The 12212-nt window shown below is 49.4% G+C and overlaps 1 protein-coding gene across 1 annotated transcript; it reads left to right on the top strand.

Annotated features, from left to right (window-relative positions):
• The first annotated feature begins 1400 nt into the window (after window positions 1-1400).
• Window positions 1401-11728, top strand: ism1 (isthmin 1). Its single transcript, XM_047602716.1, has 6 exons — window positions 1401-2439; window positions 7081-7299; window positions 8138-8408; window positions 9802-9945; window positions 10025-10114; window positions 10423-11728. Exons 1-6 carry the CDS (start codon window positions 2302-2304, stop codon window positions 10938-10940), a joined length of 1380 nt encoding a protein of 459 aa, XP_047458672.1. The 5' UTR covers window positions 1401-2301; the 3' UTR covers window positions 10941-11728.
• The last annotated feature ends 484 nt before the right edge of the window (window positions 11729-12212 follow it).

Raw genomic sequence — 12212 nt, forward strand, 5'->3', positions numbered from 1 at the left:
GGATTTGAAAGGGAAACAGATTTGTGTGGCTTTGCCTGGACCAAGTTAAGACCAAAGATATTCGGCCTTTATAAGGAACTACTGGTTAACGGGGGGGAACGTAGTGAAATGGGCCAAGGCGGCGGAGATGACTTTAGAGGACTTATTGTATATTTCATCCACATTCAGACAACTCATCCTTCTCAGCAGAGATTTAGACTCTTATTTTCAGGTTTATATCTGGAGATGTTTTATTGTAGTGTTGCCATCAAATGCATTCTTCTTTAGAATGAAGCAAACTGTGCTTTCTGATGCATTCAGACATCAGATCGCTGGAGTTTCATTAAATGATGACAGAATTTAGGGCCTAAGTTTATCAAACTTCTAGGAATGTCCTCCAGGAAGCTTATTTCACAATTAAGAGCAGAAACTGTTTTTTTTTTTGTTTGTTTGTTTTTTTGTTAATGAACTTTCATTGGATCTATATGATGCACGAGGACTTAAATCATATGTAATGTGATGTGCACAACGCCTAACTCGTTCCTTTTAAGTTTTGTTCTTGCGGCGACGTGCGTCACGCGTAAGAATCGGCCACATCCTCAAAGATCATTCACGCGCAAAACCAAATAACCAACACACTGCGGATTTGAATTGCGGATTTGAATTACGGCCTCCGACTAATCTCTGGACTAAATGAACAGCTGTTCAGACGCTGTCAGGTAAAAGGTCCCCGTTGGTCATCGTGAGTAACAATATTGTTCCACTTGCGCCCCAAGTTGGACGTATCGACTTCAAAGGCGATGAATTATATGGCCTGCGCGCTCTTTTCCGCGCCCGCAGGATCAGTGGGCTGTCACCCACGCCGAAGGTGCAGCATCCCTGCCTGGTGCATAATTTGACACAGCGGCCTGCGCTTTGATGCGGACAATAAAAGGTCTCACATGGCCTAATCACATTACGCACCATTTGTCTTGCTTAAGCGAAGTGTTGCGGCACCTTCCGCTTCAGCTCGCAGACCGAGACAAGGCTGCTGCTGTACACATGTCAACATGAGAGGGAGACCTCCTGTAAAGCGCCTTCGGGTGTCTTCCTCTGCGCTGCGACGCGCTTGTGCACCCCGTGCGCCTCCGGGGACCACCAAGGATACTTTGAGCCGATCTGGAACTCCTTACTGTACATCTGTCACGATGTTTTTTTTTTGTTTGTTTGTTTCTTCCCAACAGTAAATTAAGCCGATCACATAATGAGCATATCATTAATATTACTTGAAAGTGACATTTTAAAGACACGTCTTCTGTCATAAATTCTGTCAACGGGATCTGCAGTGATAACAATGGAGCATATGTGCCTTTGAGGTGTTCTTCCTCTCTTTATCTTCTTCACAAGTTAAATGACTTTGAATCCCGGCCGGACCTCAGTGTGGTGAGGGCTGGTTCAGAGGGACGAAAGAGTTAATCAGGGGGAGGGCGCCCGCACAGGGGCGTTTAGTATAAAACCACCTCAAGAGCGCACAACAAGAACAGCGTGTGTCTCAGTAACCCGTAGTTTGATATGGTTTGACTTGTTTCCTCCAGGAGGACTCGACGCACGCCAGCCAGCCCCAGCCCGAGTCTTCATTTCTGTGCGTCCAGAGCAATGGATGAATGCCGCTTTTGACTAAACTCCGGAGAGAAGTCTTAACAAGGACTAAGTGTATATAGATTTTTTTTCCTTTCCTATAACTACCTGCACTTTTTCTCCAAAGCCGGGGAACGCAGAATGCGGACGCGACAAGAAAAGCGGACGAAGTGGATTTGAAGAAAAGTGTAGCATGAGGCAGAGAATGTGGCGGGGACAGCGCGGGGCCAACGGGGCTGCAAGTTTCCTGAGCTTGGAGGAGATCTGACGAGGGCGCAGCGGAGAGCGGAAAGCGTTAATGCTGCACGCTGGATCAGCCCTCTTCACTGTACTGTATCCAGCGGGCGCACCAGCGTTTCATGCTTGGCTTGCAATCAAACTTTTAATGAACAATCAGTAGAAGTGTACATTTAGGGAGATATCACTGTTTATAAAAAAACAAAAACAAAAAACAACAACAGCACAGGGATCCAAACTAAAGCACATCACTTTCCCCAGATCATCTGTCCGCCCCCCTTCCGATCCGTTTCCCTTCCTTTTTTTTTTTTTTTTTTTTTTGCAATTCTGATTCCCGAAGTGGCTCCGAAGTGGTGTTGCGGCTCCTCGTCCCCGGCGGATCCGGAGATCGGAGTCTCTGCAACGGGAGGAGGCGGGATCGGAGCTCCGGCCACACCGCAGGCTCCGAAGAGCGGTCGCGTCAAAAGGATGGTGCGACTGGCGGCGGAACTGCTGCTGCTCCTGGGACTTCTCCTCCTCACTCTGCACATCACGGTGCTGCGGGGCAACCCGCTGCCGCAGGGGAATGTAACTGTGAGCCTGGATCAGGACGCAGCGCTCAGAGAGGTGAGTGTTTGTTGTTGGGGGGGGTGGATTTGATGCGAAACGTGGGTCTCCTCCTCCGGCCACAGATGGGTTTGATGAAGTCTCTCGCATGAGAGCAGCAGCTCAGGTAAAACGGAGCCTCCGTTTTTCCCTCCCCCCCGGGGGTATTGGTGCCTGACATAAACACGGACGCAGTCTCCCGAAAGTGTGTCCCAAGGGAGCGGTGGTGAGCCGCCCGAGGGGTGGAAGATGAGGCAGGGTCAGAGATCAGAACCCCCCCTCCCTTCCCTTCTCTCCTCCACAGACACACCTCCTTATTGTCGCGGGTTAAATGCAAGCTCCAGGCGCTCCTCTGTCATCACGGGCTCATCACTGTCACCCCAGCAAAGGTGGAGGGTCAGAGCTGAACCCCTGGAGATGCCACCTCCCCTCCCCATCCTGGCATGATCCTGACTTCTGCACCATGAAGCCATTCTCTCTCTTTACTCACTCCCAGGGGCTAGAAACACATCAGATGGTCAGATTGATCAGCTTAGAAATAAAATAAATACTGGAAATAGGTTGGTGTGTTCTGGACAAAATGAGATTGTGTTCCAGCTCAAAAAGCGTGCCTCCAGAAAAGTTCCAAACGGACGACATCCGTCAGCGTGACACCACTAAAGGCAGGTTTAAATGTTTTAACCGGCCAGTTTATCATCGGCGTAAAGCACACAGAGTGCAGCGGAGCTCCCAAAATCCTGACCTCAGGGGTTAAGACGGGTCCGGGATCAACAGGCTTTTTTAAAGGGTGTTAAGCATCCTTCAGCTGCTTTTTGAAGTATATTTAGCGTGCTGCTGAAATGCTTTCTGCTTCTCCTGGTGATAAATGGGTATTTATGCCCACTGGCATGGTGTCTCTTTTGTAAATGCTTTATTAGGGTTCTATTTATTTATTTTTTTACTCAGGACAGAGGAAGGTTAGGTTTCTCTCATCCCCTCCATCACTGCAGAATGACCTGCGCACACGCAACAGCAAGCCCTGCATTTTGTTACCAGGCCATGCAAAGCTGGGGGGAAATATCCCAGGAATTTATCGAATGTTTGTCACCCAGCCAATTGCTGGAGTAGATGAGCGGGACGGAGAGAAGCAGCGGAGAGTGTCCTCTGAGGAAATTAAAGTAAAAAGTACCAAACACCGACCCTCCTAACCTCGGCAGCCCCTTTGTCACTCCCAAAATTTACATTGAGGCTTGCGATGAAGCCCGAAACTCAAAGTCCTGAATAGTTCTTCCCCCCCCCTCCGTCTTTCCTGCTCATGAATGCTCCGACCATGTGCTGATATGCTTCACCGACCCTCCACTGAAGACGGTGATGTCATCTTTCAGCCATGCTTGTCACGGCCCAGGGGGTGTATTGTTGTCCCGAGGTGTCAAATTTAAAACGGCATTCAGGGAAACACAAATGACAGGATGCAAACTCAGGTGCACCTGAAGTGGACGGAGGGAACTACTCGGTCCAAGGGGCGTTATCATCACCAGGCCGGTGAGGGCAGGTTCACCCATTGTGGCAACTGATGTTGTATTGAAATGGTGCCAGTCAGGATTGTGTTTTTTTTTTTCCAAAAGTATTTAACTTCTCAAAGAGTGATGTGCGTACACGCAGGATGAGGCATGTGACAGGGGAAGGACGGGTTTCTCTTCCACCTACATGAGCGCGGTGCTGAAAAGCATCTGGCACAATGTGGACTGCCTTCATTTCCTGCCAGCCTCCCTGGGGGAAGGACCCCCGAGTTGCTCCCAATTGAAAATAGAGTCATGCCCCTTTAAGCAGAGCCCTCACAAAGTGAAAACGGGGGAAGCGGGAAAAGAAGAAGAGATACGTTGAGGGAGAGGAGGGAGGGGGGTTCATGTGTGCAAGTGTTCATTCATTGGAGAGGGTTGGGGGGGGGGTTACATCCTGGGAGGCCCAAGATGAACTGAGGACTGGCGTGTCACTTTTGATCTCCAAATTAAAGTGTGCTCCTTGTTGTGGAGGATCTCAGATGAGCGATAGAGACTGTGCAGCAGCCCGTCATCAAAGGGGGACGCTGCTGATTTTTGAACGTTCGAATGAGTTTTTCCGTGCAGGGTTACAGTCGAGGAGGGGGGAAAAAAAGATAACAAACTGCGTGTTTTACGCAGTAATGCTTCAAACTCCAATTGACCGAATTTTCCAATTTATTCCAAACCGTCACATTTCATAAACTGTATATAAAAAAAGCTGTTTATGCGTTTACTGTTATAAAATAAGCATCAGTTCTGTTGACACCAAGGAAAGCGTGACGCCACGCACACACGCACCAACATCTATTATCCGAGGCTGGAAAATAGACACGTTTGAACTGATGTTTAGAGAGGACGAATGGTAGATTGCAAATTTTCCTTTAGAGACACGTCACTAAAATAGTAGTTTTCTTAGGAGCGGGGCGGAAAAACAGCTTCTAAATACAGCGATGATGGTTTGAAGTCACGACAGGCTGCAAAACCTTGGTTGCACCTTCATGAACGCTTTAGCGTGATTCCACAGTGGAAGATGCAACTGAAAAAAATTGTGTTTTTTGGACATTTTTCACATAATTTCTTAATTGGATTGGGTTTTGATGATTTAAATTGAATTGCCACAGAGTTTTATTCAAACTTGCACCAATTCTGCACTATCCAGTGGTGTGTTCTCCAACAATAATACATGGTCTAAATGTAAATCAAGTTAATGCCGCTAAGCTACCAATATTTGCCCACCTCACTGGGGCTCTCTGTGTTTACAAGCGAGATTCAGATCAGTGGCCTCTCGCGCCCAGCGAGAGTTTCTCCGGGATTAAAGCAGAATTCTCTGAAGTCCGACTTTAAATAAAGCAAATTTGTGTCCGGATTAGAAGAGCTGGCCTGCCGTGTGTGATGCAGCATAAAGGCCTGGATAGTGGATGGAGGGTTAATCTGCCTACTCGCACTGGGACCGGGCTTGTTTCTTTTTGCTCTGAGGAACGTAATGAATTCCCTTGAGCGTAAATTATGAGTAGCATTAGTGTTATAAAATAATAATGCCCGGAGAAACGTGTGTGATCTGCACCACAGGAGCCACTCAGATGAGTTTAGGGTTTCCTGTTTGTATTTACTTTGTGATTAAAGCTGAGCGTTCTGTCTGTCGGGGCTGCTCCCTCAGCAGCAGAGCTCGGTTACAGCCACCGAGTGAAATCTGAAGACTGGCAACTTGAAAGGCAGGGGTTATCACATGGGCATCTCAAAGTCCAAGCACTTGTGATAGAAGCAAAGAGGGCCCTGTGATGTGCAAATAAAGGGCCGACAGCTGATGCACTAACTGATCTTACGTAAATGCCGTTTTTTTCTCCGCCGAGCCCTCGGCCATAATTGTTTCGGCCGTGGAACCGAGACACCATTTTTCAGAATCGTCTCCTCGGTTTTTTATTTTTCCCGAACATAAATTCTCATTAAAAATCTCTACGGCGGAAACCCTATTTTTATTTGGTGGCTACAGGCAGACGATTCCAGGCATCTTCTTTCTCGGAATGATTCCATAATCATTGCAATTATGGCGACAGCTCGCGTCAAAGAAAATGTGATGGGAACGTTTTTGAAATTCTGTGAAATCCATCATATTATCCCCATCTGGTCTCCGGGTTGTGAGCTGCGCAGCGCTAAATGGATAATGGGGTCTCTCTGTGGTTGAATACAAGTTACATGTACATTTATAATCCTTCCTCCCTCGCTGTGCAGCCCCATTTACAGCGCCTATATTGCCCCAGAGTGCACCTTGGCTGGACACAAACAGCTCCACTGGGGGCTTTTATGCCCGCCACAATGCGGCTGAGCTGACACTTTGTCTGTGACTGGCCACCGCAACCGTACAGCACTGCTGCCATATTCTCAGGCCTCAGCCCCGGCCACAAAAACACTGGGGAGGAAGAAATGGGACGTGAAAAAAGAAAAACAAGGAGCGTGATTGATGGCTTTCTTTGATCTTATTTTCTGCCACCCCAGAATGGATGATTGCCGGGCTACTTATGGCTGTCTGTCCAATTGAGGAGTAATTGTTCCTTCTGTGCATACCTGATAGGGGACATAAGCCTCGACTGTCCTTCTGGGACGGATTTACAACGCCGCCGTCAGAAGACCGAATGTTTTTCTGTCTACAAGAGGGCAGTTGTAATTATTTTGCAATGTTTGCTTAGGTTTCTCTGTATAGCCTTTTACGCAGGGAAACCATCCGTCTTACATAGCTGTGTTCTCTCCAGCCAGCACCAGAACACGCTATATATATGTCCACTCCATATTACTATGGTGAAGCGGCAGCGCGCTGCAGCCGTTTAAAAATAGGAAAATGCACAGCCCAGCGGCTTTGAACGCAGGTTCGAGACAGATTATACTTTGCAGACAGACACGGTGCGATGTTTGTGGCCCTATTTCGGATTCTTCCTGGGCTCGGGGTAATTAAGAGTCCTCAGGATTTATGGCAGGGGTCACGGCCACGTGAACTTCCGCCGATGGCGGAGATCAATTTTAAAGCGTGCAGACGCTGCGGACGCCGAGTGACGCAAGAGGCTCTTGGTTTTAACACACACACACACAAAAGGAAATTCAATGATTCAGAAACATAGCTAAGGTTATTTTTTTTTTTTTCTCTCCTCAGCAAAAAAACATAAATGCGAGAAGTAGCTCCTCTGCTCAGCTGGCTCCCGAAGACCGAAGGTCTGGCCCAGAACAGCACTCGGCCCATCAGCCCGCAACCCTCCCCTGGGCGCAGGGCGGCAACGTGCACAGGGACGGCCCCGGAGCGTTCCTCCTAGACCTGCACAATTTCCCCGACCTCTCCAAAGCCGACATCAATGGACAGAATCCCAACATCCAGGTGATCACGTGTGTCTGCGCACCTGCCGGCGCACTTTGATGCCTTCGCCCGCTGAAGACTTGGCTACTCAAGCACACAGGGCAGGAAGAGCAAACAGGAAGGAGGAGAATAGTTTGGTGCACATCGCTACCCCTTTTTTCTCCCCCCCTCTTCCTCCTTCTGTCACCCCTTTCCTCCCCTTTCACACTTCCTGGCTCGCAGTAAAGCTTAAGATAGACACCGGAGCCTCGTGTCAATCACGGTGACAGCTGAAAGGCAGATGCTAACCAGCGACGCCTCGCTACTAACCCCGCGCGCAGGGAGAAGGGCGGTAGCTTATGTAAATGTGTGGCAAACCCTCGGCCTCTGTGATGCAGATGGTTGAGCAACCGCTGCCATGTTTAAATCATTCTCCTGTCTAATCCGGCGAGGGGGTCTTTCCATTTCTGAGGGCATCGCCGCTAAATCCGAGCATGAACAAAGTGTATTAACATCTCAAGATGTGGGAAGAGAGCGGGGCGACCAATTGAGCAAGGGCGTGAGGCTGTGGTAGAAGAGAGGGGGGGGGGCGAGGCGAGGAGGAGGGGGCGTCTTTGATCCTGGGATTCATCTGGCTTTCATGGTCTGGAGGAGGCTGAGTAGCCCTTTGAACTTTGTGTTTAGGTGGAGAGAGCCCGAGAGGTGGGAGGGCGACTGTGGGGCAGGGGTGGTAGTCCCCCCTCATCTGGGAGGCACATGTGTCAGGACAGAAAGGGGGGAGGGGGTGATATTGCGCGAAGGGGTATCAGAAAATGCCACCACGCCGCGCCCGATCGAGCCGCTCTGTCAAAGGCTTAATCGACTTCTTCCTCCAACGCAGGTGACCATCGAGGTGGTGGACGGACTGGAGGGCCACGAGCCGGAGAAGGGCCTCCGTAAGGAGAGCAAGCCCAGCTGGGCGTCTCCTAACTGGAGAAACTGGTGGCCTCACACTTCTTCTTCTTCTTCTTCTTCTTCATCCTCCTCCTCGTCCTCCACTCATCAAGCAGAGGAGAACGAGCGCTCGTACGGGAGCAACACTCAGGACAGCAACTTCCTCAGGCCGCCAGCGGACTGGGACAGGAGGGGAAGCAAGTCTCAAACTGAATATGGTGAGAATGACGAGCATGTGTGTGTGTGTGTGTGTGTGTTTGAGTGTGCGTGCCAGGAAATGAAGGCACGCTGCAGAATATTTAGCCGGGTCCACAGGCCCTCATTTGAGCATCGGTCTCCAGCGTTTCCACAGATGTCCGTAGTCTGATGTGGAATCTGTAATTTGCAGATTTGCTGATTTAAGCTGTCACCATAATAAGTGCAGTCATCCCAGGCAGGCCTTCGGGAGTCCCTGATTGAAGCCTTTAACACTCTTTTATGAGACGGATTCCTCTGTGTTGTGGAGCTAGCTACGTGACGCAGTTTAAACGCCTCGCTACATCAAAGTTGGGCAACAGGAATGGGGCCAGGAGCGCTGCTGGGCTTCCACACCATTCTCACAACGCTCTCCAAAAGTAACCCCACAGATAAATCTGCCGTGAAAGAATTTACGCTCACTGTCACACAGCGTGCGTCCGACCCGTGTTGAAGCATGCCCAAACCAATCGCGGTCGAGGAGGAATGCGCGCGCCGCGGAAAATGTCATTTTATCCACTTGCGCTACTAAAACCTAATGTTTCTGGCTTATCACCGTGGTCAGCTCTCGCCCGCGTTTCATTTCATACCACGCTAATGCACGGGGGGAAATATTTTATCATCATTACCGTCTCGGTTTGAAACTTCATAATCGTAATTGCGGACAGGCTGCGAGGGTCATCCATCACGGGCCGCTGATTCGGTTGTCTCTTCTGCGGTTCCGAGCGCAGGTTATTATCAAGTCCGACCAAAATCTGAGTTCTGCCTCGGCCGCCGCTGGCTCGGGGTAGATGGCTATCTGGCCTGCATTCATACAAAACGCTCATAATGAGGGGCAGATGGCAGCAGGGGGGCGCATAGGAAGGTTTGGACCCCGGCCAGAAATACTTCCATCCCAAAATGCCCACATTAATTCTTCTCATTGACGGAGCGCTGCTTTCAAGATGTGTGTGCATGCGTGCGGTAGGGTGATGGAGAGAGGTGGTCGTGGAGTAACTGTTTCCATGTATACACATTACAGTGATGTATGCAATGATAATTGGAGTTAAGGAGGATTTCTTGCCGTTTCACTTCTAATTTTCAAACCCCTGAATCACAGATATAGCAGCCGAGGTCCGTCTTCCGGGATCCCTCGCAGCTTTGTTGGGATTTGCCAAATTCTTTAGACTTACTTTAATAACTGGATCCTTTGCCTAGTTGGTTCAACAATTTTACGTTAGCATGTACGGCAGAGTGTCAAAGAGAGATCCTCCACTTCCCTTCTCATGTCCTAACCCCACTTATTCTTAGTGAGGCATGCTAACAGGCCCCAGTAAGTTCAGCATGTGGTCTGCATCAGTGCTGAGGATCTCTCGGTTTCTTTCTTTCTCTCTCAAGATTATATGGACGGAGAGGGCGACTGGAGTAACTGGTCAGCTTGCAGCGTCACTTGTGGAAATGGCAACCAGAAGAGAACCAGATCCTGCGGTTACGCCTGCACAGCCACCGAGTCCAGAACTTGCGATATGCCCAACTGCCCAGGTAAAAACGAGTCCATGTGTTGATCCACCAGTTGTTCACCTTTTGATCCGCCTTTCACCGAGCATCCATCTCTCTCAAGGTATTGAAGACGCCTTCAAGACGGCGGCTACTGAAGTGAGCCTGTTAGCAGGAACAGATGAGTTCAATGCCACGGAGCTCTTTGGTGTTGGTGAGATTTTCTCGTCTTACTCCAGACTATCCTTCACTCAGATGTTTTTACACTATCAAAGGCAGCTCATCCATCTGGCAGCGGTGCTCCTGCACGCGCTTAGCATTCCTCATGCTCGCGCCCTATTACCGCGCAGAGATGGAAATGTGCAGCAGGGCAGGAAGAGCACAGTGTGCCTCTGCCTGCTTTTGTTTTTTTTTTTCCGATATCTGTTTTTAATAAGCTCAGTGAAGACGCACCTTCATGTTTAATGTGACGCCTTCCCACACTTCTTCTTCTAATGCGAATGCCGTCTTCATTTCTCCCAGACACGGACAGCTGCGAGCGATGGATGAACTGCAAGAGCGACTTCTTGAAGAAGTACATGGTGAAGGTGGCGAACGACCTCCCCAGCTGCCCTTGCTCTTACCCGACCGAGGTGGCGTACAGCACGGCAGACATACACGACCCTCCCACGCGCCGAGATTTCCGCTGGAAGGACGCCAGCGGGCCGAAGGAGAAGCTGGAGATCTACAAGCCCACGGCCCGTTACTGCATCCGCTCGATGCTGACCCTCGAGTCCACCACGCTGGCCGCGCAGCACTGCTGCTACGACGACCACATGAAGCTCATCACCCGCGGCAAAGGGGCGGGGACGCCCAACCTCATCAGCACGGAGTTCTCCGCCGACCTGCATTACAAGGTGGACATCCTGCCCTGGATCATCTGCAAAGGAGACTGGAGCCGCTACAACCAGGCCAGGCCGCCGAACAACGGGCAGAAGTGTCCGGACAGCCCTCAGGATGAGGACTACTACAAGCAGTTTGAAGAGGCGAGGGAATTCTAGTCGGCTGCAGAGCGGAGGAAATGAACACACGCTGCTTAAATATTCAGCTAAACCCGCAAAAAAGGGTGCTGGAACCATTTCTAATTCTTGTCATAGATGAACTTTTAGGCTCTGAGGAAAGACTCAAGTCTCTTTTAAACAAAGAGGAATTAAAATCCAACAGAGTCAGAATCTCTATTCGCTGAAAAGGAACTCTCGACTTCACCAAAACCATTTTTAAAAAAGGTTTTTATAAAAATATGCCTCTGAAATTTTGTTTCCAATTGTGACAGATTTGAAAGGGAGAAGTGACTTAATATTCTAAAAAAAAAAAGGGAAAATTATTATTGTAGGAAATGTCCATTTAGATTGTGTCCCCGTAGATTCTCTGTGACGAGACGAGAAGACTTTGGTAATAGAATAATGAGATCCCCACCAGGAATGTGCCAGGGAGGGACATTTGTCATTCACAGTATCCAGGTTTCCATATAAGTGAGTATGTTTATTTAGCATGCATTCATTTTGTGTAATTTAACTGTGTCCCTCGTGTCTCTGAGGCAGATCTTCATTGTACAAAGCCTGCATTATTTTTGTAAAGTATTTATTAAGTTGTAGCTGTGTCAGAGTAGGGGCGTCTATGACTGTAGATTCACACGGGGCTGACCCCCTAACTTGAGGCCCCCTCCGTAGTTCCCACTTTGCACGTCAGCGTGCCGTGCCTCAAGTTAGAGCGTGACGAACGTGTGAATTCAAATGTACGGAAAGATTTTTTGAGATATAAATCTATAAATAAATTTTTTTTAAAAGTCGGCGAATGCGTCACGTGTCGGAATCCTCGGTATCGACGGGGAAAAATGTTGCCCCGGCTTCATGTGATCCACCCGCAGGAAACGGACGAAAGCGTCTCCTCGGTTAAACTCCTCCGCGGACTTAAGCCCGCGCACAAGACTTCCATTAGTTCCATCCAGTGTGGCCGCGCCTGCCTTTTGATGGGATGGTGTTATTTCTTCAGAGGGCGAACAGAAAGAGTGAGGTTCCCTTGAGTGCGACTCAAATTCTTTGTCTTTGGCATGCATCCTCACATTCCTGAGTAATTTCTCAGTGTACACTTGCACTCACACACACACACATGCTCACACACACACACTACAGTGCTGCTGTATGTCCGTAGCAGGGACCTCTGACCATGCCCTCTCCGCTGAGTGCCGCAGTCATTGTCACACAGAGAAAGCCATTCATGGTGCCCTCATTCCTGCAGCCCCGTGTATGGCACAGCTGGGCGGCCGCAAGGGC

Source organism: Mugil cephalus, chromosome 13 (assembly GCF_022458985.1).
Source record: "Mugil cephalus isolate CIBA_MC_2020 chromosome 13, CIBA_Mcephalus_1.1, whole genome shotgun sequence".
Taxonomy (NCBI): Eukaryota; Metazoa; Chordata; class Actinopteri; order Mugiliformes; family Mugilidae; genus Mugil; species Mugil cephalus.

Bases quoted from the DNA above. Each gene is read 5' to 3' on its own strand.
- ism1 (XM_047602716.1), top strand. From the start codon at position 2,302: ATGGTGCGACTGGCGGCGGAACTGCTGCTGCTCCTGGGACTTCTCCTC. The intron at 8,409-9,801 runs GTGAGAATGACG...TTCTCTCTCAAG, and splicing joins CAAGTCTCAAACTGAATATG to ATTATATGGACGGAGAGGGC. The intron at 10,115-10,422 runs GTGAGATTTTCT...CATTTCTCCCAG, and splicing joins CACGGAGCTCTTTGGTGTTG to ACACGGACAGCTGCGAGCGA.